The 26,719-nt window shown below is 37.2% G+C and overlaps 1 protein-coding gene across 2 annotated transcripts; it reads right to left on the bottom strand.

Annotated features, from left to right (window-relative positions):
- Window positions 1-1,406: 1,406 nt before the first annotated feature.
- Window positions 1,407-26,626, bottom strand: LOC124538349 (5'-3' exoribonuclease 2 homolog). Of its 2 annotated transcripts, none has more exons than XM_047115388.1 (17): window positions 26,426-26,626; window positions 26,117-26,356; window positions 25,457-25,686; window positions 24,759-24,865; window positions 24,186-24,344; window positions 23,924-24,051; window positions 23,274-23,453; window positions 22,331-22,522; window positions 21,642-21,728; window positions 20,875-21,029; window positions 20,233-20,401; window positions 19,383-19,472; window positions 18,567-18,723; window positions 17,934-18,129; window positions 16,926-17,122; window positions 16,039-16,143; window positions 1,407-3,277 (listed from the first exon to the last, which is right to left on the bottom strand). In XM_047115388.1, the coding sequence occupies exons 1-17, from the start codon at window positions 26,498-26,500 to the stop codon at window positions 2,889-2,891; spliced, it is 2,856 nt and encodes a 951-aa protein (XP_046971344.1). In that variant the 5' UTR covers window positions 26,501-26,626; the 3' UTR covers window positions 1,407-2,888. The 2 variants fall into 2 exon arrangements, with proteins under 2 accessions (XP_046971344.1, XP_046971346.1); XM_047115390.1 differs by having other exon boundaries at window positions 20,875-21,026.
- Between the last annotated feature and the right edge of the window lie 93 nt (window positions 26,627-26,719).

The raw sequence follows: 26,719 nt of genomic DNA, 5'->3' as shown, positions 1-26,719 counted from the left end.
ATGTCGACTAAACTATTTTATAATCAGTTTATTTAAGACGAAAAAAGAAACTTATAAAATAAATTGCAATAATTATACAAAATTTAATATATATTATGAAATAAGAAAATATATATAATTTTAAAAATATTTATAGTATACATTTAAACAAAAGCGTTTATAGAAAACCATATGAAACCGTAAACCATACTTATTTTAGCAATTTATACATAGAAATTATTTTACATACTAAAAAAAATATCTGCGAGATTAACTAAATTATTTTTTGTCTTATTGGAAGTTTACACGCTCAAAAAATAGAATGTCTTTAGTTGAAATATTGCAACACTGATCGTAATCCACAGCTGTTTATATTTTTTTTATTATTTTATATAAGTAGGCAGTCTGGTAGTTGAGCCTTTGCATAGTAAGAGTTCACCATCGCCCATAGACAATATCGCTGTAAGAAATATTGCTTACAATAATTAAGCTTGGTTACTAAGTTTCTTGTCGGTTCTTCTCGTTAGAATCTACTTCCCGGACCGGTGGTAGCTTCACTTGATTTGTTAAATGACGATTCAAACCCGCTTGTAAAAGTTACTCCCTATTATCTATGAGATTTCTGCCTGCGAAAGTCGCGTCAAAATCAGCCATTCCAAAGATTAGCCGGAACAAACAATCAGACAGACAAAAATTACATTAAATTGTGAACACATACATATGCATTTAGTAAAAAGCGGTATTTAATATTACAAACAGACACTTTTCATTACTTATATGCACTAGACCATTCTAGAAGGCATTTTTTCGCGAATATAGATTAAATACAGTACAAGATTCCAACCAATGACAGCGCGTCAAGTAATCCAACTGTTTATAAGGCTTTATTATTGTGTTTGGAACATAACACGCTACATTTGCTTTTTATTATATGACCTACATACATTCCGAATCGGTGGTTATCAAACTATTTGTGGAATATTTTGATATCGATTGAATTGAATTACGGTTCCTAGATTTTAGGAGTATTGTTAATAACTGAGTCGAGATGGCCCAGTGGTTAGAACGCGTGCATCTTAACCGATGATTGCGGGTTCAAACCCAGGCAAGCACCGCTGATTCATGTGCTTAATTTGTCTTTATAATTCATCTCGTGCTCAGCGGTGAAGGAAAACATCGTGAGGAAACCTGCATGTGGCAAATTTCATAGAAATTCTGCCACATGTGTATTCCACTAACCCGCATTGGAACAGCGTGGTGGAATAAGTTCCAAACCTTCTCCTCAAAGGGAGAAGAGGTCTTTAGCCCAGCAGTGGGAATTTACAGGCTGTTGTTGTTGTTAATAACAAAACATTTTAGCGTGTTCCAAATATGATTTAATAATAATTAAAATAATTATAATGAATATTGATGATAAATTATCTATCTTGATATAATTTCCTAACTAACTTTACGATAATGTTCAAGTATGTTATCCTTAAAAAGTCAATATCTAGAACATACTTTCAGACTTAAAAGATTTTGTTTCACACAATTCATCAGTATCTGTACGATACTTGGGTTAATGGTTTGATTAAATTTAAATGTTGAAAAAGAGTAACTACTGAGTTTCTTGCCGGTTCTTCTCGGTAGAATCTACTTTCCGAACCGGAGGTAGCTTCCATTAATTGTTAAATAGCGAATCAAAAGTGCTTGTAAAAGCCCATTTGAATAAAGTTTATTTTGATTTTGATTTTTGATTTTGATTATCTTTTAGCTGTCTACGTCACTGTAAGTTTATAGCCCATAGTATAAGCCCTAGAGCAATAAAATACACATATACTTTGAAGCCATAGACTCATGAGTCATTTCTCATATTTCACCGCCATATTAACTATCCCATTTAAGATGTATAATCCCGAATTACTAAACTCTAACAATTAATCAAATGGGAGAGCATCCAGACTGAGTAGGTGGTACCACAGCAAGCACCACTTAACCCCCTCCATTGTGTAGGACTGACGTGTGTGTGACTGACTGACTGAAATTGACGATTTATTTTCATACACTAACATTGATTTTTGACAACTTTTCAGGTTATGCTGACCGTACCGTAAACATCTATTACAGTTTTATTTATATATTTTTTAATTATAACTTTTTTCTCGCGTAATATGTACCTTTAAATAAATCTATTACATAATAAGTAAAAAAAAAAAAACAAAAATATTTTAAACTGTCGTTCGTATATTATGTATATATTTATATATTTATTGGTCAAAGTGTGAACCGGATGAGCCGGCGTCAATACAATATATATTATTGTAATTGTCAATAAGAAATACCTTGAAATATAAACAAAGTTGAATTGTCCACGAAACATATAAAAATAGTAAAGAAGTATATATTTAGCTTCGAGATTAAACTAGAAGCATTGAGTTTTTGTCCAAGTTGAGATCAGCAGGCCTATTCTGTAATTACAAACTCGAATCTCATCTTCATCATTATGCGACATGACTATAGTAATTGTAAAAATTAAAATAAAGTTATACACGTATGTATGTATCAAAAGTCATTTTTTAATTTTACACGATTGATTTACGAAGTGAGTTCTAAAGATTGGCGCAGAAGTAATCTGGGTGTGTACCACGATGGGTCACATTATTTATTTTTATAGGAAAGCTTATCTTCCCGAAAAGATAAATGTTCGTTATTATTAGTGATAGGACGTTGATTTTTTGCTATAATGGCAACACCGAAAGATTCATAGTGGCAACATTGTCTAATGTACTGAGATATGAACAATACAGTACGTGGTTTACATAACGTTTTCTTTTATTTACTATCAATTTACCTATCATGTTTGTAAACTGTCAAAAATTTCGTCTTCTAGAAAATTCTAAATTTATTTAATATTAGCTCTCAGTCACTCAACGCCACGTCGAATTCCCCTGGTATCTACTCGAGCCCGAGTTCGGTCTCTGGCTGTTGTAGCCGCTCCCCTGTCCGTGCTGGTCGCTTCCCTGCCTTTGATGGTGTCCCTGGTGGCCGCTGTATTTGTTTTGCGTCGAGGAATACCCGTGACCCTGGTTATGGGAATACGATCTGCCGTGCGAGCCTTGGTTCTGTCGGTAGCCTTGGTTCGAGTATCTGTCTTGGTTTGAGCCGTATCTGTCCTGGTTCGAGCCGTATCTGTCTTGGTTGGAACCGTATCTGTCTTGGTTTGACTGGTAACCGGACCGATTGTAACCTTGATTGTTGTGGGATGTCTGATGTGGCACGTATCCGCCTCGGTGAGGACCAAACGACTGTGAACGATCTGTAACAAATGAAAAATATAAATAAAACAAATTTATTGAGCCGCATTTATTTAGTTTTAATTTAATGAATCAATAAATCTACGAATAGTGATATATATTTGTATCATGTGTTAGTGTTCCCCAGTGTATATTGGCATTTACAAATGTAACAAAATCATCAAAAACAACGCACAAAGGCAGCCGGTCACTCGTGTGAGCCGCTGCGAGCGTGTTCACATCTCGGGGCCCTGAATGGCCGCGCCTCGTGCTCGACCCACGAAATCTGACTTTCGACGAGTAAACATAAGGCGTAGCAGCTCTCGTGAACACAAAACGCGACGCAACACTCGACGGCTTAAAACCGCTTGCAAATCGCACGGAACCAACCCGTGTGAAACCGTCGACGAGTGTTTAATCGTTCGCTTTGTGATGCACTAATATCTTGCGCGCGGATCTAGGAACGTGTGAAGCGGCTTTATGTTTCATTTATGAGGTGAGCGAACGTGTGAAAGGTTATTATGTATATGATTAAAGAGCCACTCGAACGGCTGCGATGACACCTCGTCAATGAAAACATTTAACGATAATTTCTTGCTTGTAGCAACATGCGTACTGGCTGTTACATCACTCGACCTACTTGCCTCTGAGCAGGATTCGTATTGTTGCATTCAGGTGCGAAGGACGAGTGGACCAGTTTGCCGATTCTAAAGACTCGACATGCTCAGTCTTACTGTCTAAGATATTTGTTATGAGTCAAGCACTCCAAACAAACTAGGGAACTCATTAATAACATCAACTGACACTATTTCCACATACATTTATGTAAATCACATCTCATATAAAAAATATTTTAACTGTATCTATATATGAACACAGCATCAACACAGCATATTTGATATTCATTTAATTTAAATATTAGCTAATATTATAAACAATTCCATGAAGCTGAGTATTTCTTTCCTTATGTTTGATAAATATATTAAAACCTTTTTAATAAAATAAACGTAAACCTCTCAGCAAATACATCTAGACTCTAAAATGCTATTATTATTATATATAATTTAAGTATTATACATACACACATACATACCATGACACGTTAACAATTAATATTGTCCTAATTTCGTTATATATATTATAAAATGATTGAACGTAAACTATTTAAATTTACTGTTATAGTTATTTACAAAAAAAATTACGATTGTTGTCCCAATGAAACCTTTTAGAAATGTAGTTACAATATAAGTATTTTATATTATGTAAAAACAAATTCTTTATCGATATTCAAATCAATTTCAACTACGAATATTCGATTCATATCCAGCCACTTCTATCGCCGCGTTAAAAACGGCTTATTCCAAAGAGTCAGGGAGTGGGAGGTCTGTACAAAGTTTTGGATCTAAAAGGATTTCCCGCGATAGACCCGCGACTCAACCGATAGCTTACTTTAAGCTTAGCGCTACTACAAACAAAGCTCCGTTCAAACACTCGTATGGTTTTAGCGGCGCTGACGAGTGCGGCTTTCAGAGTTAAAATATAACGAGTACACGCGTTCTTAGATCAGTCAGCAAATGACTTAACTATCCGATCGTTTAGACGTTAATATTTTGAATTAAGAACGTCTATCTGTATTTGTGACGTTTCGAGTCGTGAAGTTCGCGTATTCACGACGCTTTTCGTGCATTTTTCACACTATCCGAGACATCATTACACTCCACACGTCTCAGTTGATTACTCTCGCGCGCGAGCGTTCGCAGCGCCTAGTTAATCTTTAAAAGGCACGTGATAATTCAGATAGTCCCCACTCGCCTGGAGTTCTTGCCATTTATAATTATGCTCTCGCTCCGAGTGCGTAACGAGGCGTCGCCATTAGGTGCCATTGTCGGAGTTGGCGCCCAACGTGGGGCGAGGATCTATGCTACTGCCTTCATTATAACGTACCGTACAATTTTTTTTATGTAAGCTTCATGTGTATAAATGGAATTTTCAATTTGGACGAATTTTCAAGTTTTAAAACTTAGTTAACGTGCAATGGTATTATTTTCGTTCGTGGGTGTATTTACTTTATGTGGTAACGAAGTGTCACGGGTGTGTTGAATACAACGCGCCCGTAGTATAAGCAATAACGAAGAGCCTCGGCGTACATATTATTTATATGATATAAAACAAATTAACTTCATCCCACTTATATTATAAATGTGAAAGTACATCTGTCTGTCTATTGCTCTTTCACGATCAAACCGCTGTACCAAATTTGGTGAAATTTGGTATGAAGCAAACTTAAACTCCAAGCAAGGACATAGGCTACTTTTTTGCCTAATACATGACATCCAATACCCTTAAATATGAGCAAAGCCGCGGGCGACTATTAGTATACAATAAACCAAAGTAAATCAACATGTCTGTCGGTCCCATTTTACGGACATGACAATCTTAATAATAATTGATTTACGTAAACCGACTTGAACATGAAACGGAAACATGAAAATAATATATGTTAACATATATATCAATAATTTATAATAATAACCTAGGAAAATCCTAGTAATACATACTTTTATAACAGTACTATGTCTATCTTATGACCCGAATGATACATACATATATAAATATATATGTGAATAGCTACGGAACCCTGCCATTTGCTTCAGCCGAGTCGAACTCGCGTGAATTATTACATACGTACCGTCGATGTCTACCAATTTCTTTGAACCGCAAAGTTTTAAAGGCTGCCAAATTTTAAAGCCGATGTTTGCTTTCATCGGAGCCATGTATAGCAATACTAAAAAAAAAAAAAATAAGCGTCGTCGTCGCAACACACATAATAGGCACCTAATGGACGCCGGCGCGACACATTCATCGCGTGAAAGCGTCGCAAATAAGAGCAATGGCGGCGTCACGTTCGCGCCAAAATTATACCAAGGACGCCCGACAGCGGAGGAGGGAAATACTCAAGGCGACGCGACGTATGAATATACTTGCACGGGTAGCATGAGACCGCTCATAGCAAGTCTATCGCGCAGCGCATTCCCGCTCGTAGATTCGTTTTTTTGGCAATTAAATTTATCTTTCGTTTTAATTACATTTCAGGCGTACCGCGCACCGGGACGCTAACTGCGAAATGCTATCTCGATATTCGTAGCTTCTCACATCTCACATCATGAAAAAGCTACCGGATGGACGGTAGCGATCGATAGCTGTATTTATTTGAAGCCATTGTTTATTACAACGTTCCTAAATTATGTATATATTGTGTTATACATTGTTGTTCGTGTATACATATAGCAATTTATTCAGTTTATCTACCACTTAGATCAAAGAACGTAGGCGTATCAGTAAACTGATCTAAGGGCAGTCTAGGGTTTTGAAGACTAATCATTGATCATTAATAACAGCCAAAACGGACTCGTCATTATCACATACTCTATAAATAAAACTAAAATATAAAACGGTGTGAAGTTATTCAATACATAAGTCGCTTGAACGTTATCACTAAAGCAAGTCGTTCAAAGCTCGAAAAATTCCCATACGTATAACAAAAATGAGGTTTCATTTGCTTTAAATGAATACAAAGTCGGAACAAAGTCGCCTATCATCTTGAACGCGGATCGGCTCTCGACATGCCGAGTTCGTCACTAGACACTCGACAATTTCTTGCTAAGAAAAAAAAAAATGGAAAATAAACGAGATGCCACGGCGGCCACTCGACCGTGGCAGGGAACCTGGAACTCGCAATAATTAGAGTCGGTGCCGTCGCGCGTGCTCAAGAGCGTAAGCCGCCGAGGCCGAAGCATAACAGCGAAATAACAGTTTTTAGGGATCATTTCTGAAGCCGAGATAGCGGGTGACGTGGCCTGACGAGATGTGCGCCAGTACTAAACTTTTGTCTGTGTTATACATATATATAGAAAAAAACCAACTATTTAAGGTGAACTAATGACGATGTGGCATTTCATTGATTGCAATTCTCCAACGTAAGTTTCAAGTACGTATGTATAAGGATGAATAAAAATATTTTTCTTGTAATACTTTTATGATAAGGAACTCTTAAATCGCAACACTATCTTAGTGAAATAAATGTTACCAATTGGAAAAATTATGTAACTACAAACAATAACGGTGTACTTTTTGTTCAATTATATTAATATGCGAAAATATTAATATTCTTTACTTATTAGAATACTTTAAGATGATTACAAATAAATCATTAAATAAGTCAATATTTTGCAAAATATTTCTAAAAACGAATATCCTGATTGTTTTACTTTTCTTCTACTTAAACTTACTTTTTGGCAACGATAAATTTTGGTTTTCGAAATTGGAAACCACAATTTATCGTTGTAAATATGTTTATCAAATGACATTGCAGATGAAATCCACAAACACAAAATAAAATAATTAATAGATACAAATGTAAACATATAAAAAGGTCAGAAATGTTTGTTCGTCCTGTATTCAAATCAACTTACAACAACACTTACTCCATAGTGCGTCTTATGATTTATTTTCACGATTGAGCTTTCCTTTAAGAAACTCACTGCAGAACACGATCGAGAAATATCTGTAGCGCGATTCTGTGAGAAGTCACTTCGTATCTCATTCGTGAAATATTGGCAACTGACTTTCAATGATACGCCTTTTTTAAAAGTGTATCTTATACTTTTTATAATTATTAAAGTCAATGTCGTATATGGAGTTCTGACATTTCAAACTCGGTTACAAAACAGTGAGTTTCGAGTTTCTTATTACAGAATAGCCTAAATGATATACGATATACGATATTAACTTATACTTAGGTACATAGGAATACTATAATTACGAATGTTTGTTCGTAATACTATAACGGTCAAACCAATGAACCCAATTTGATGAATTTGGTTTGAAGCAAGTTTGAAACCTAAAGAAGAACATATGCTACATTCTTGCACCCAATATTGAACGACTGTCTTTTTATAAAACGTTATGGCTGCTGCCTATACTAGTGTATATATTAAGTATATATATATATAACCTCATTGGAAGTTAATTTAAAAATGGCTGCTTACATGCGTACTGCTCGTAAAATATAACACAAAAATATCCAGCTTTAAATAATAACTACAGATTAAATTCGTATATTTATAGACACGTCAATTTAAAAAATCAAATAATCGTATTCAATTAAAGAAACGCGTAGTTCGGGGGTGTGTATAATTAGGCCACGTGCCGCCCCCCACCGGCAACCACTCGCCGTGTTTACACAAGCGAATATAATATTTATTGCTTTAGTAATAAGGACTCCGATAACAGCTTTGTTTGCTATAGGTTTAATTGAAGTCTAAAGAGAGATTAATTGGAAGTCAAGTCGAGGGCCTCTGTAGGTTGTGATTAAAAAAAGAGCTCGCACTGAGTGGTAATAAGAAGCATCAATGGTAATAAGGAAAATGTAGTGGAATAACCCCTTTTCCCACCACCGGACATATACACATCGCTTTATTTATTTAATGTATGAGACTCGGACAAAATATACACACTAAATACATATTCCTGATATATATGTATTAATGGTTATAGGTGGAAAAGGGGCGGGAGGTAAACCTGGTGGAAAGTACCACCGCCCATGGACATCTTCAAACCAAGAGGGCTATGATATGCGTAAATTTAAGGCGCTCACGTACCAATTGACAAATTATTTCTCGTCCATACTAATATTAAAAAGCTGAAGATTTTATTTGGCTACGCGCGCTAATCTAAGAACCTATTGGTATGTTTTGAAACATTTTTAAGTGTTAGATAGGACAATTATATGAGAATACCACGCTACGGTTAATAAAAGCGGTGTATCAATAAAGGTTTTTGCAAAAGAAGGTTAACTCGAAATGCCAAGCTAGTATTACATATAACACTAGGAAAATCTTTATTTCTCTCAATGGCTTAATTCATAATAAAAAGCTTAATACTTCCGATTGCACTCCATAATATAAATTAAAAAAACATTTATAACATCAAAGAGGTTAAGAGATGTCTTAACAGATTAAAAAAAAAAAAACGAAATGTAACCAAAACGTATTAAAACGCCTTCGACACCTGGATAAAGGCGATAAAAAAAATACTATATATAAAAAAAAAACAAGATACTGTAGCGTAATCCTCTCCAACCGGATAATAGGAAGCACTTGAGCCGATCGACCCGTTATTTAAAAAAAAATCGCGCCCATTGTGCTCGCAACCCCCGATAATTATTATTTTCATAGTTGGCGACACTGCGTCGGACAATGGCGTCCCTTCGTACTTCCTGTTTGCTTTCGCGCGCTATTACACGTCAATGCGTCGCGGGACGATAGGCCAATTTGAATTTCTTATTTTATATAATGGATTCTATTCAGCGGCATTATTGCTATGTAATTCTGTTTCTTCTGACGCCGGGGATGCTGCGTTTAGTGATTACACGTTCCGTTGTGTAATGGATATACAAAACAGTCTTATCCTTTGATTGCGTCCTTTGAGATTGTAATCCGACAAAAATAAGTGCTTCACAAAAACTACGGTCAATTTCTAATGACTTTTTTTCTGTAGACACGATCAACACAACGACTAGAGTGCTCTCACATTTGTAAGGACGTTTAGTGTAACATATTTGTCGTAAAGTAAATTATTTTATATATTAATTTATTATATTAAATTATTTTTTATAACGATAATATCACAATGTTTTTTATTTTTCATAGATATATTTTCATATAAATATTATGCCCAGAATTAGAATAGAACTATTATGCAAATGTGTCGAGATGGCCCAGTGGTTACAACGCTTGTATCTTAACCGATGATTGCGGGTTCAAACCCAGGCAAGCACCGCTGATTCATGTGCTTAATTTGTCTTTATAATTCATCTCGTGCTCGGCGGTGAAGGAAAACATCGTGAGGAAACCCGCATGTGACAAATTTCATAGAAGTTCTGCCACATGTGTATTCCACCAACCCGCATTGGAACAGCGTGGTGGAATATGTTCCAAACTTTCTCCTCAAAGGGAGAGGAGGCCTTATCTTAACAGTGGGAAATGTACAGGCTGTTACTTTAGAAAACCATTTTGATTTTTCGTAAGGAAAGTATAGTCTTGAATATTATTATCAGAGATACTAGACAATCGAGTTGGATCCATATTTTGGAGTATAAGATATCACTCGTGTAGCTCAGATGAGCTGAATTTTATATCTTTTTTATATCTTATTATATAAAGGCCTTAAAATTGGTTATGTTGATAGAAAATAAATATAAATTAGTTACACAAAATATATAAATCCACACAAAATTAATACAAAAGAAAAACTACGGAAGATGATTATGATGTAACATCAAGACCGGCCCTAATCGAAATCACGCAGGACCTCAGAACCTGTTAAGCTAACATACTAATTACATATAACGACTCCAAATAAAGATTACACGTGTGTGACCAAATGATTAGGAGATCTCTTAGCGTTAACGATCTTGCTGGGCACGGTTCATACATACTGGTCGAAACACAATACTTAAATAATGTCGTATAAAACCCGATCGGATCTCGTATTATCAAAGACAATGAAAAGCCGAGTTTCCGCGACAGTTCGCATCGGGGCACGCTAATTAGTGCCTTCGAGAGCCGAACAAAAGACCGATCAACCAGACAAAGCAGTCTCTGCTAATTGGTTCACTGTTTTCATTATTTGAACCTAATATTCATAACAATACGGTTCAAAATGCTTATCGTCAACAATGAATTTGTATTTGAAATTTTCTTATTTTTTTTTTTGATTTTTTTTAATAAGGAAAAATTTATTTTTTCATTTATCGTAGAATTAATTGGCGATAATGTGCATAGCGTTTTTCTTACGAGCCCCTTTACGAGTGAATATAAATACCTCGTATTAGTAAGGTTTTCTTAAGTTCCGTACTATAATAACTGGCTTAAATATAGCAAGGTTCGTCCAATTCGACTGTACTTTAATACCATGTACGAAAAAAAACCTTTTTTTAATCGCGTTACGCGTTTCAGCCACGTGGGCGGTATGTGGGATTCGCCGGTGCCCTGGACGCCGAATGCGCCCCGGAACACCCATTAGTATACCCATTAACTAACCAGCTCTCCGTCTTTTCGACGGGTGCCATGCTATCGTGAACTAACCACCTACCCTATATCTTTAAGTGAAGTAGATGTAACACCTTCATGTGAATAATATCGCAAATATCCTAAATAAAAAAATCTTAACTTACGTAAAGTAGTAAAGTAACAGCCTGTAAATTTCCCACTGCTGGGATAAGGCCACCTCTCCCATTAAGGAGAGTGTTTGGAATATATTCCACCACGCTGTTCCAAAGCGGGTTTGTGGAATGCACATGTGGCATAATTTCGATGAAATTAGAAACATGCAGGTTTCCTCACGACGTTGTCCTTTACCGCCGAGCTCAAAATGAATTCTAAACACAAATTAAGCACATATATACAGTGGTGGTTGCCTGGATTTGAACCCGCAATCATCGGTTAAGATGCACGCGTTCTAACCACTGGGCCATCTCAGCTCACTTACGTATGGACTATTCTAATGGCAGGCGCACAGCTAAACAAACTTAAAATTTACATATTCCTTGCGATTTGCTAACAGCTCTGCCGCATTATGCAAACATACATTCTTGTTTCATATACCTCTATTTATAATACAACACTTCCCCTGAAATACTCATATTCATTGATTTTAATTTCCAAAGTATACCTTATTCGACGACGTTTGAAGCGCAATCAACAACAACAGCCTGGAATTTTGCCACTGTTGGGCTAAGGCCTCCTCTCCCCTTTGAGGAGAAGGTTTGGAACATATTCCACCACACCGTTCCAATGCGGGTCGGTGGAATAAATATGTGGCAGAATTTCTACGAAATTGGACACATGCAAGTTTCCTCAAGATGTTTTTCTTCACCGCTGAGCACGAAATGAATTATAAATACGAATTAAGCACATGAGTATTTAGCGGTGCTTGCCTGGGTTTTAATCCGCAATCATTAGTTAAAATGCACGCGTTCTAACCACTGGGCCATCTCGGCTCGAAACGCAATATTTTTGGCTAATCCAAAGGTAATTCACGGAAGTAGCCTTCATTCCTGATATAGGTAATTAATATAGGCAATGTATATATTTAGTATAGTAAGTAATGCGTTACATAGTCGTTAAAGGGCCGGCAACGCACTCGCAAGCCCCCGAGTGTTACAGATTTTCATGGTTAATGCTAGTGATATGGCTTTGTGGCCATCTGGGTATGTACCACCCGATCAGATGTTGTGTACCGGTTGGATCGATGAGTGAGCAAGTGTACAACTACAAGGGACTTAACATCTTAGGTCTCTACTCAAAATTGGTGGCATATTTGCGTATTTGTTAGGTGCTGTTAAGAGTATTTCCTACAATAAAAATATGCACAGGCGGTAGTGACCACTCACCATTAAGTGGTCAATACTATGGGTCAGTTACCTATATAAAAAACTATATAATAAAAAAGAACACTTTCTATGTGGTAAGCCGCCTGCCTCTTATTCCACTTATTGTATAAAAAACGTACTTTCCCGGATAATATCGTAATTAAACGCCCAAATAAATATACCCCAATATATATAATACTATGTACATAAGCAATGATGATGCCGGTGTAGTCCTGACACGAATTCGTCTACGCAATATACCTGGCTTACGTAATTCGATGGCAAAATTGACACGACCAGCAAATACACGCTTTCTTAGACACGGAACCTACTTCCAACTCTCAGACTCCAGAATTCAGCTACTGAGATTTATTAGACAGAATAACTTTTATTGTACTTTGTTTCCTTGGCCATGAGGCTAGGCAGGAGGACAGCCTGGAAAAAGGGCTATTTGACTGGTTTTTAAAATCCATTTTATATTATTTAGTAGAAGTTAAGGCAACCAAGGTTTTAGAACCCTGTAATAGTTGATTTTTTTATTTCTAGTACATATTTGCCGAAAAATATCATATTAAAAAATCCATATTTAAATAGCGCGCAAAAAAAAAAAAACATATAGTAGGCAAGCAAGGTTTTCAAGAAAGTGACGTCATCATAAGCCCGGCCAATCAGGAGCGTGACAAACGTTTGAAAAAATGCATTTTTATCCATGGATTTTGGAATAAATTAAGTTTTATTTTCATCTTTCGTCAGTAAATAACCATTTTTAAACTCAGAATATACAATGATTACAATCATTCACAATTAATTTTTCGCATTGTCAAATAGCCTAATGTATAATGATTGGCCACGTGGAGGGGAAGAGAGGGAGAGGAAGAGCGCCGTCCCAGTGGATGGACACGGTGAAGGCGTCTACAGAATCCAGACTCCCGTGCCCTGGCTTGTTTACGAATGGCACAGAATAGGTATGAATGGTGGTGCGAAGTGCACAGGAGAGCCACACGCATGATGGTCACGACCCTCAGTGATGAGGAAACGACTAGGATAGAAGGAACTTTTATCCACATAGCCTCGGGTTTGAAACTAGGACTTCTGGATCCACAGTCATCTAACCGGTACACCAACGAGGTACAGTCATAGCGAATATCAATCCGATGCAGTAAAACGTTTTGTTTTCGACCAAACAGCCCGTCACGTGACTTCCGGTACATAATTGCGTCATGTGACCTCCCCTCCGCGACGCGCGCGGATTGACATAATTACAAGCTTTATTTATACTTCATATGTAGAAGGGGCCGATTTTTTTTTAAGTTTAAACAGGAATTAACCAATCCGAAACGCGGTATAATATTTCTTATCATTCACAAGGAATAGGCTATTTGACAATTCGAAAAAAATATTGTGAATTATTGTAATCAGTGTATATTATGAGTTTAAAAATGGTTATTTACTAACGAAACTTGAAAATAACAATTAATTTATTTAAAAATCCATAAGTAAAAATGCATTTTTCCAACCGTTTGTCACGTGACACAAAACGCTCCTGATTGGCCGGGCTTATGATGAAGTCACTTTCTTGTAAACTTTGCTTTTCTACTATATGTACCACAGATTAAAATACAAGAAAGTGACGTCACCGATACCATTGCATATTATATTTATCGCCGTATTGTCCAAGTAGCATTTTTGCGCGCTATTTAAATATGGAATTTTTAAGATGATATTTTTCGGCAAATATGTTACTAGAAATAAAAAATCAACCTTAACTTCTACTAATTAATATAAAATGGATTTTTAAAAACCAGTCAAATAGCCTATTTGTTGTTACACTTTCACGTATTAACTAATCAACCGATCATTATTTTGACGACCTCCGGTGGTTGAATAGTATGTACACCGGTTTTCATGGGTACGCCACTCCGAGATCCCGGGTTCGAGTCCCAACAGAGTCGATATAGAAAAAGTTCATTAATTTTCTATGTTGTCTTAGGTGTGGGTGTTTGTGGTACCGTCGTTACATCTGATTTTCCATAACACAAGCTCTAGCTACTTACATTGGGATCAGAGTAATGTATATGATGTTGTCTAATATTTATTATTTAATACTAATGACCCGCCCCGGCTTCGCAAGGGTACAATACTGATACTAAATATAGTATAGTTTTTTTCTTTTTTATTTACTATATCACATTAGAAACTTCTAAAATTATCAGTGTTTCTTTAATATATTGTCCATGTATTCCTACAGAAACCTTCCTCTCGAATCACTCTATCTATTAAAAAAACCGCATCAAAATCCGTTGCGTAATTTTAAACATCTAAGCATACATAGGGACTAACAGCGGTAAGCCACTTTGTTTTATACTATGTTATGATGATTGTTATCACGTTTCGCTAACCGAAAGTTATACTTGGCTGGGGTAGATGGTATCCAGTCAACATATTATCAAACGGAAAATTATGCGGAATGGGAAAAAACCTTCATAAACAGTCTTTGGGCGATGGGGACCTCTTACCATCAGGTGACCATTTGAGAATGCACCAATCTACTTAAATTATTTATTTGTTTAATTAACATTATTATACGTACATGGAAAATAAAAACATACACAATTTGTCAAAGATAAATTAGTATTACTCAATCAGGGTCAAGCCTATCTTTTAGGGAGGAAGGAATATGAACATAAGCATGTTATTTAGAGCTAGACACAAATATTAAAATCGAATATATAACTATTTTATTTCAAAAAATTGGATCCGTCCGCCATCGTCCATATTTAAAGAACTGTTTTTGACGCATCAGGTTTTTACCGGATACGGAAAACTTTCGCGGGTATCAACTCGCTCGTAACAAAACAGGCCACATGTATATGTGGCCTGTTTACAAACGAAAGTTTGTATAAAGGGACCTGTACTATCCCATATTATCTTGCACTTTAATTGCTGTACGTAATATATATATCTTTTTTTTTTTTCGCGGGACATTTTTGACAATGATTCTTCATATTTATCTACCTATAGTCGGCAGAAAAAAAGTGATGAAAATGTAAGCAGTGCATCATCGAGAATACATAGTTGGTTAACAATCAATAACTTAGATTTGATTACTATCAATAATTAAATGAGTACTTTTTTATAATGTTAGAACAGTAACGTTACAACGAAGCCAGATGAACGTAAGAAAGGTGACGGAAAGGTCTTATCACATGACACAATGAGGAAATATTGTATGAGCGACTGTACTGTGTTGTTTAACTATGTGTTAGAGCCTTGGTATGTGTGCGTGTGCGTGCGTGTGCGTGTGTGTGTACGTGTGCGTGTGTGTGCGTGTGCGTGTGTATGTATACGTACTGTGCGGCGGCGGCACGGCGGCGTAGGCGGCGCGCGGCAGCGAGTGGCCCAGCATGCGGTGGCCGGCCGCCTCCAGCGACGCCTGGCTGCTGGCGCGCACCATGCCTGCGCACGCACCACTACATCAACCTCTACTTATATACTGGATCAGCATTGGAAATACACAAGTACTTGTTTACGAGCCTAATTAAAAGTAAACAGAGGTCAATGACACCAGTCATCTTTATAATTAAAAAGGTATTACGATATATGAATCCTTCTTGGGGCAAGGTATCCGTATTTATAATAAAATTCCGCAAACATTTTTAACTTTGCCGTTTAGTAAATTCAAATCAAATTCAAAAATACATTGGTAGAAAAAGCATATTATTCGATACAAGATTTTATAGATGATAAAAAAGCGTTGAGTTAATACCTGTTAACTTCCAAGCAGAATATATTAATTTAAATAATTGTATTCAATTAACATGACTTTGTATTTTTTAAAAGAGTAACTACTGAGTTTCTTGCCGGTTCTTCTCGGTAGAAACTACTTTCCGAACCGGTGGTAGCTTCACTTAATTGTAAAATGACGATTCAAAAGTGCTTGTAAAGCCTACTTGAATAAACTTTATTTTGATTTTGATTATCTTTAAGCTGTCTACGTCAGTGTAAGTTTATGCCCTAGAGTAAAAAATACACATATACATTGAAGCCGCCATATTAACTATCCCATTTAAGATGTTTAATCCCAAATCACTAAACTCTAACAATTAATCGAATGGGGTATCATGCAGACTAAGTAGGTGGTACCACAGCAACCACCACTTAACTTTTAACCAATTTTGATTGATTGATTGATATGAAAACACTGAGTATATTGAGAGCGATCAAGCTCTAGTGCTCACCGATCTGCGGTCTCCAATTCCGATTCTGCTCGTGCGAGAGGTTGCCGGGCTTGAGCACGCGCGGCGGCTCGGAGGCCCCGCGGAGGCGCCGCGCCGGGAACACGAACTCGTCCGGGAACTGCGGGTCCTGGTAGCGCGCGCACACCACGCGGTTGTCCAGCACGGGCCGCAGCCCTATCACGGGCGACGACAGCTGCCTGCAAGGTACACTCGTCACTCGTCTACTGTCATTTATCCACTACACCTTCCACGAATGCTTATTAGTTTGCTTTTTGAATAGATATCAACAACAACAACAACAACAACAGTCTGTAAATTCCCTCTGCTGGGCTAAAGGCCTCCTCTCCCTTTGAGGTTTGGAACATATTCCACCACGCTGTTCCAATGCGGGTTGGTGAAATGCACATGTGGCAGAAGTTCGTTGAAATTAGACACATGCAGGTTTCCTCACGATGTTTTCCTTCACCGCTGAGTACGAGATGAATTATAGACACAAATTAAGCACATGAATCAGCGGTGCTTGCCTGGGTTTGAACCCACAACCATCGGTTTAGATGCACGCGTTCTAACCACTGGGTCAACTCGCGATCATCGAGATATCAGAGGTCTCATATTAATATTAAATTCCCAAACTCAGTCATATTTTCCCTGTACATAACTCCCGTTCTATTTTTAGGACCGTTAACACCAAACGCAGCCTCCAATTCGATCACACTTTCGAAACAAGTTTTTCTACCATCTTTAAAAATCTAGAGATTTTCCAAAATGTTTAGATTTTAAGATTTTAAATTAACATGGTTATTTTTATTATTAAAGTTATTAATTTCGGGATATTTACCGTGTTTTTTATTTTTATCCGGTGGAGTTCGATATTTCGACATTGTCTACGAATGTCTCAAGAGTGGTATGGAATATAATGGTAAATATCCCGAAATTAATAACTTTAATGTTATCTCTAGAATTGATCCTCAAATATCTTCCATAACGTTCCATTGGTCCTGGACTCACCCGCCCGTGCGGACGTTGTCGGCGCTGAGCATGACGTCCCCCCGCACCCCCTCGCAGCGGAAGGGGTAGCGCTGGTCCGCCTCGATGAGCCTCCGCAGGTCGTCGCCGGCCTCCGTGTACAGCGCCAGCAGGAAGTCGTAGCACTTGTTGGCGGGCGACACGTACAGACGGTCGTGGCCTTTGGTGTTGCGTTGCTCTGCAGACGATTCATTATATACATATATATATATATATATATATATATATATATATATATATATATATATATATATATATATACATACATATAAGCAATAAAGCAGAGAAAACCACAAAAATGCTTATCAGCATTGTTGTGCCGACTGTACCATGTAGTGTACGCAAAAACGGTAAATATATTCAGTAACAATTTATATGTACTTTTAAAACTTCAATAAACTATCATTATTTGCATCAAATCAAGTCATGTGCTTTTTGTTGAAAATTGAAGTGCATTTAATTATAGATTGTCAAATTAAACAATATCACTGGTTCGGAAAAGAAAATACATATATATTACTATTATATATGTTATATTTTTTACGTAAAAACAAACTATCTATAAAAGATGGAAATTTGAATACGTTAAATTTCAATAATCAATGTTTAACTCACTTTCCGCTTGCGTCAGTTCCTTGTAATACGGTTCGAGGGCTTTGAAGAGTCTCGTCTCGTCGACGAACGGCAGCAGCGCGACGCCTTGCCACGCGAATTTCTTACCATTCAAATCGATCTTAAAGTCCGTCGGGTAGAAGTCGATGATCGGAGAAAACTAAAATAAAAACGAACATCTTAGAAATCATTATATTATCTGTGAAATCTAGCAATCTATTAAATCTGGTGACATATAGGAGAAGGATGAGTATCAAAAGTCTTAAAACCGATCACACCCGAATTAAGTACGCCTTTCACAAATTATCAATATTTATTTCTTTTATGAATATGATCTTCACACAAACGTAATAACTTGTATTACCATATGATCTAATATATTCGTTAATTTGACACGTCCATTTACATGCACTTGCTGTCTCGGGTTGAACTGGCGGGAGATATAGCGACGAATCGGGACGATCATAGCATTTCTATGGGTAGTATAAATCGGCAGTAATCGGTTTGATTGAATTTGCCGAAGCTACATCTAACTTGTTTTGTACTATACATTTATTTTATTTTAACTAACTAACTAACTAACTACGCTAGCTAGTTACGGGCCATATCAATATAATAGGTATGTATAATATATGGTATACATCTGTATTATAAATTATTGTGATATTAATATACATCTTTGCTTAATTCTGTAAAGAAAAATAGATGCAAGAACAAATATAAACCCAAAGATGAAAGATGTCACGAGCTATGGTATGCTGTCGGTGATGACAATAGACAATGTCCACTACAACAAAGATAATGGTATGGTATACGCACGGGGTCGCTCATGAGCGTGGCCCAGGGCTGCGGCACGTGCTGCGCGCTGGCGGCCGGGAACACCCCCATTAACTGCTCCAGAGGCCGGAACTGCACGACAACACAATACACTGTACTGCGCTACACTTTGTATATATTTACTTTATTTCGTATTCAGTTTTCTAAATATCAAGCTAACTTTATATATTAGTTTATTTAAAACAAATAATTACATGGTGAATATATTACAGTATTTTTTTTAGTCTTATAGGCTATTTGACAATGCGAAAATTAAATTATTGTTAATCAGTGTATATTATGAGTTTAAAAATGGTTATTTACTAATGAATGTTGAAAATAATACTTAATTTATTCAAAAATCCATAAATAAAAATGCATTTTTTCAAACGTTTGTCACGTGACCCAAAACACTCCTGATTGGCCGGGCTTATGATGAAGTCACTTTCTTGTAAACCTTGCTTTTCTACTATATGTACCACAGATTAAAATACAGGAAAGTGACGTCACCGACTTCATTGCAGCGCCATATTGTCCAAGTAGCGTTTTTGCGAGCTATTTAAATATGGAATTTTTAAAATGATATCTTTCGGCAAATACGTACTAGAACTAAAAAAATCAACTTTTACTGGGTTCCTTAACTTCTACTAAATAATATATAATAAATCCAATTTATATTATTTAGTAGAAGCCAGTTAAAAACCAGTCAAATAGCCTATTGCAAGATTCCCACGCCCGAAACTCATCAGTAATCAAGCCAAGTACTCTACTGGTGTCATGGTGAAGTGAAATACAATACATGATAGTTTACTTTGTTTTTTTTTTTAATCATCATAAAGGGGACAAAACTCACGGGTTGCGTGCCCTTCTCGAATTTGGTCGACAGGCCCTGTATGTTGACGAAGTCCGAGGCGAAGGGCGCATAGTGGTAGGGGAAGTACCACTTCCAACTGGCGCAGCCCTGGTAGTAGTAGCGGAGCACCCAGCACAGGCCGCGCACGTACTGCAGCGCCACGCGGTATCTATGGAATTGTGACGTCACAGCTCTATACTTTGCTTATAATGCACGTCACTCACCACAAAAAACCCTTGATGGTTTTTTATTGCCAACGGTACATCCATAGACACAACTGTAAGTCGCTATGTACACGTTACTGTTTCACAATCGTTGAAAATGTTTACTATAACGGAGTCGAGATCGCCCAGTGGTTAGAACGCTTACATCTTAACAAACCCAGGCAAGCACCGCTGATTCATGTGCTTAATTCGTGTTTATAATTCATCTCGTGCTCAGCGGTGAAGGAAAACATCGTGAGGAAACCTGCATGTGACAAATTTCACAGAAATTCTGCCACATGTGTTCCACCAACCCGAATTGGAGCAGCGTGGTGAAATATGTTCCAAGCCTTCTCAAAGGGAGAGGAGGCCTTTAGCCCAGCAGTGGGGATTTACAGGCTGTTGTTGTTGTTGTTGTTTACTGCGGTACGGGGCTCACCGGAACTCGAGGTTGTCGCGCGCCACCTCGAACTTGCTCTCGTAGTAGCGCTCCTTGAAGCCCTCCTCCCACAGGCGCACCTCGTCGTGCGCGTCGTCGTCGTCCAGCGCCGCCTCCGCCGCCGAGCGCTTGCGACCGCGCTGCTCGCTCTCCTGCTGCGAACCAGACCAGACCACACTCGTTACACTCCATACTGGACAGCAACACATACATTACTCTGATCCCAATATAAGCAGCTAAAGCTGTTGTGTCATGGAAAATCAGAAGTACCGACGGAACCACAAACACCCAGACCCAAGACAACATAGGAAACTAATGAATTTTACCAAACCGACTTAGTCGGGCATCGAAGCCGTGACCTCGGAGTGGCGTACCCATGAAAACCGGCGTACCACTCGACCACGGAGGTGGTCAATAATGGGCGGGGCTAAGCCGGTGAACAATAAAGACTCACTATTCTCTTAACGCGAATGGAATAGCAAGTATTTTGATAAACAATTTGATGTTAATGTATAATTCTATATGACGACCTCCGTGGTCGAGTGGTGTGTACACCGGTTTTCATGAGTACGCCACTCTGGGTGTCTGTGGTACCGTCGTTACTTCTGATTTCTATAACACAAGTGCTTCAGCTACTTACATTGGGATGAGAGTAATGTATGTGATGTCTCATAAAAAACAAAATCTGTAATAATTGTGTATAGAAAAATTACTTGCTTACAAGTAGTCATATCTTAGATGAAAACATACTACGGGGGTAGTCGTACCTGGGCGACAGCTTCCATGCCGGCGCGTCTAATATTAGCGGCTTCCTGGCGAGCGTTCTCCACTGTTTTCGAAGCGCTTCCCAGCGGCTGGAAGACAAAAGAAACAATTTCAATTGCGAGTTATTTGTAATTATATATTTGTGCACATAGCATATGTATTATATAGCATATATATATACACGTACTAGCATAACGATCGTTATCTATACACATATAATTGGAACATATATTTTAGGAGTGGAGAGGGTCGTGACGTCACAACCCATAAGAGAGCGTCAGCAGTCTGCTGTAAACGAATAACGATGTTTTATAGCTTTTGCTACTTAAGACATTACAACAACAGCCTGTAAATTCCCACTGCTGGGCTAAAGGCCTCCTCTCCCTTAGAGGAGAAGGTTTGGAACATATTCCACCACGCTGTTCCAATGCGGGTTGGTGGAATACACATGTGGCAGAATTTCTATGAAATTTGTCACATGCTGGTTTCCTCACGATGTTTTCCTTCACCGCCGAGTACGAGATGAATTATAAAGACAAATTAAGCACATCATCGGTGCTTGCCTGGGTTTTAACCCGCAATCATCGGTTAAGATGCACGCGTTCTAACCACTGGGCCATCTCGACTTGAGACATTAACCAACTGGATTAAGCTGAACTTTTCTCTAAACATAAAAACACTTCGAACTCACCGCTGGTGCGAACTGCGTCTTTTCCAGTAAACTGAAGTTGACCTTCTGTTGCTTCTTTGCCTTCTCGCGCGCCTTGAAGCTCACTTCATTCTGGTGTCTCCGGCGGAAGATCTCGTCCTCGACGCGACCCAGCTCATCCATTATAACTTGAACTCGGTCTAAGTTTACATCGCCAGAATCTGTGATCCAACCCTGAAAAGTAAAAATATAAAAAATAATTTTAATCTACACTAATATTATAAAGAGGAAAACTTTGTTTGTTTGGTTGTAATGAATAGGCTCAAAAAGTACTGGACCGATTTTAAAAAATCTTTCACCATTCGAAAGCTAAATTAATCCCGCATAACATAGGCTAAATTTTATTTTGAAAAAATAATAGGGTTCCGTAAGATATTTTGGGTTTTTCAGACAAAAAAGGAAAAAATCTACCAAAAAAGTTGATTTTTTACGCATGATGCCTAAACTATAAAAGATAGAACTATAAAATATTCTAACTCCGGTCATTAGAAGACTAATTATGAACCGTTATCTACGCGGGCGAAGCCGCGGGCGACCGCTAGTTATTAATATTGCAGTTCTCTTGGTGATGATCATCAGAAGACGTCCAAAACCGATGCTTGGCATGCGAGTGCATCGCCACGACAATATTTCGCCATAAAAGTCCTAACAACACATTCCAACATTTACTTATCCTAGATGTGAATAGGCCACGAAAGCCAGTGAGGACATCAGACATCAGTGGGCCAATGACAGCAGTGACGTCATACAAACTATAGATCCGTTTTCGCGCGGAAATTTAAATTGACATTTTGAGACCGCAATTTTCCATATAGCCGAAAAGAAGTTTAAACTAACTCAACTCTTTTCCTTGCATTATTTTACAATATATAAATAAGAAGAAAAAGAATAAAATATATAAGTATAGAGGTTATGCCGCACATACCCTGGTCTTGTAGACGCACTTCTTGTAGAGGTTGACGAGCCGGTCCACAGCGCCCTCTCTGATCTCGAGACTGGGCAGGTGCGGCAAGAAGTCATTGCCCACGAAGAAGCACATGAACACCCAGTCGTCCAGGGCGCGCTCGAAGTCGTACGCGAAGGGGAGGTTGGGCATCTGCAACTCCTGCCGAACACAAAAACAGTTATGGCCAACAAGGTATAATAATTAAACAAGTACTATGCTATTTATATATAAACCTTGGAGCAATATCGAACAAACATCAATATTCAATTAAAATTATAGACGGTATAATATATATGTTTTATGGGTTGGGTTCAATAGGTGTTAAGACATAAATAGTACCCTTATGTCCCTCCTTGGACTAAGTGGACAGTCTGACTTTCGTCTAGTCGTAGTCTAAATTTATTATATTAGAATAGAAAAAAACCATATTATAGTAACAGAAATAACATTAATAGCATACACTGGCATAAACCATTATAACAAATTGATAATTTCAAAAAGAAATTATTGAATTGAGAAGAATAAAGATCAACTTATTAGCGAACTTACAATTATCAAATGAGAAAAATATATATGTGACACAGCATACACACAAACACATTAATATTATTATTAAACATAACACTTACTTTTTCAAGATACTCTCGTAACACGCTTAGTCGCACGAAAATGAAACTGTCCTGGTTACCGAAGGCAGGATCTGAACGAACTAGAGACGCATCCGGGGTAGTCCCTGTGCATTCCTTCATCTCATGCCCTGGATAAATTAAATCAGATTAAATTACTATATTACCCAAAAGCTACTCAAATGACATTCTTAGTGTTGCTATTATAAGAATCTAGTATAGAAATTTATTCATAACTTGAGAATATAATTATAATAAGACATACCTAGCTGGCCACAAACGTCGCAAGGTCTAGGTTTATTCGGTTTGAACTCCTCCCTGATGATGGTGAAGTTAGGCTCATGTGTCGCCAGACCCAACATGATGAGATCAGCATCTGCACCACACAATACATGCTGTGTATTTGGGTCATGGTCTGGTTGAGCTGAAACCAAGTTTTTCAAACATTAGGTAAAAGATTCATGCATACTAAAATTGTTAACATGTTAATATTTCTTAATCATATAATAGTTAAAGTAAAGTTTTGGACCTCATTTTGCCCCGAAGCAGATTATAACTCATACACAATATCCCTCACAGTTTTCTGTCACTGGTAGGCAAAAAATTAATTATAAAAACAAATTAAGCACATGAATTCAGTGCCCAAGTCCGAACTCAAAATGATCAATTCACATCTTACTATCACTGGACTATCATGGCTTATTAACATATAATAATTGGTATAACATTTGAAATAAGAACAGCATAGTTATAGGTTGAGTTAAAAATTACCAAGTTATTTATATTTTGTACCAATTGTGTATTGATCTTACTAAACTTTGTATGCAATTTTACAAACCTCTTTGTCTTCTAATGTAGTCCATAATCTTGTGTTCCCCCTCCCCGGGCACATTAGCATCAGATAATATCACCTTGACTCCCTTCCATCCTGGATCATTGTTTAACCTGAAAAAAATAACCATAAGTCTGATTTCGAGTCTTTCAAAGGGACATGATAGCTGAGCTTAAAGTTACTGTATAAATATTTTTGTTAAGGAATAATGCACTAAGAGCAATTGAATAATTGTGCTACTAGTATATAATCCATGCTGCTCATCACCAAGTACATACAGTCCATAACCATACCAATGGAATCAATGGAATCTAAATATATACAGTGAGCAATAGTGTGTTTAAGACTTGTTTGCATTGCATTGTGACACGCTTACAATTTTTATTGATTAGTTAATAAATACAATACTTAATTCTATTAATACTAGAAGCATTAGCTGTTTTTAGCCATATTGCAAAATAAATAACACATTCTTAAAAGCAATTTATTTATCACTATCAGCCCACCACTCAATTTACAATTATATTTATAACTTAGGCTATAGATAGATAGGCTGCACTAACATGTAAGTATATAACAATTGCTTTTATTGAAATCTTTTACTGAAAAACTCAAACCTATTTATTATTGCAACTTAATCCCAAGCACTTTACTTGAATTATGTGTAGGGTACATAAACAAAAATAAATAAAAACAAATCATACCTGTCATGTATGTAATAGTGCAAACATTTGCTTAGCCGATCCATGAAAGGAGTACCAGGAGTGATACAGTTAGAGTCAAAGTGTGCTTCCTTGGGCCTCTCTGGGGGTAAATATGCTCCCTTCACTTGAAGTTCGGACCTGATGCGAGCTACCTCCTCAATCTTCTCTTGAGTTTCCTTTGAGGCTCTGAATCGGCGAGATCTTTGTTGATTCATCTTAGCTCTGGGTGCCTAATGAAAAGTTTAATGTAGTATTTCTTTGTTAAAATATTGCTTTTCTAATAATGATAGTGATGCTATGTAGTTATATGTGTAATTAAAATTATGGAATAGATACAGGCAGTTTATTGCCTATTCCTCCTGGTAGAATCTTTTCGACTCTGGTGGTAGCTTTACATTTTATTGTATATAAAATGTAATGCTACCACCATAACATTGTAACATAAGCTTCCAAAATTGCTTATTCAGGCCTACTTGAAAAGAATATTTTGATTTGATATGTAATTGTGTCTCAGACAATATGCCTATAGTTTCGCTTCACAAGTATTCAACATAAGTTCATCTTTCACAAAATGTTAACATTAAAACTATAATCGTATTGTTATCCACCAAGAAGCGGGAAAAATAAAAAACATCGAAAATATAATCAACTGAATCTTACAACTCCGTCAATGGCCATGTACAGCAATTTTCTGGGCCGCACGATGCGGAATAGTCTGTCAATACATTCGAAGATAGCCACCATCATCTCATCTTCATCCTTTGGAGGCGGCTTGTCTTCAGGATGTGTACAAGGATGGATAATTCCATTCATGTCCAAATAGAGATTGTCAAATTCGACCCCATTAGGGTTTGGTAATGATGAGTCTGCATGTATGAGCTGTCCATCTACGTCGGTTGGCTAAAAATTTGAGAAATATTAGTATATATTGCTGACTTCTCAAAACATTTTTAGGTTAAGGTTATTTACCCTCTGTTCAATACATTCGACGATAACACTTGGATATTTGCGGCTAAGCCAGCGGAAGAATGCTGGTACTCCCATTCTGAGAGTATTTGTAACAATATGTTTATTATGTTTTCCGTCAATTTAATTGATATCGTCAAATATTCAACACAAACAAATCGACGCAGGTGCCATCTCCATACATCTAACGGTTTGAGAGGGACAGACAGATTATTAAAAAGAAATATGTAGGTATGCGTAACAAAGAACGTTCAGAAACGTACATTTCTGACATTGACATTTAATTCAAAAAGTTGT

This window comes from Vanessa cardui, chromosome 20, assembly GCF_905220365.1.
Source record: "Vanessa cardui chromosome 20, ilVanCard2.1, whole genome shotgun sequence".
Taxonomy (NCBI): Eukaryota; Metazoa; Arthropoda; class Insecta; order Lepidoptera; family Nymphalidae; genus Vanessa; species Vanessa cardui.
Note: the sequence above shows the minus strand (reverse complement) of the source record. Positions and strands in the feature narration are given on the sequence as shown.

Bases quoted from the DNA above. Each gene is read 5' to 3' on its own strand.
- LOC124538349 (XM_047115388.1), bottom strand. From the start codon at position 26,500: ATGGGAGTACCAGCATTCTTCCGCTGGCTTAGCCGCAAATATCCAAGT. The intron at 24,345-24,758 runs GTTTGTAAAATT...ACTTGGTTTCAG, and splicing joins CTACATTAGAAGACAAAGAG to CTCAACCAGACCATGACCCA. The intron at 17,123-17,933 runs GTGAGTCCAGGA...TGTACCTTGCAG, and splicing joins GACAACGTCCGCACGGGCGG to GCAGCTGTCGTCGCCCGTGA.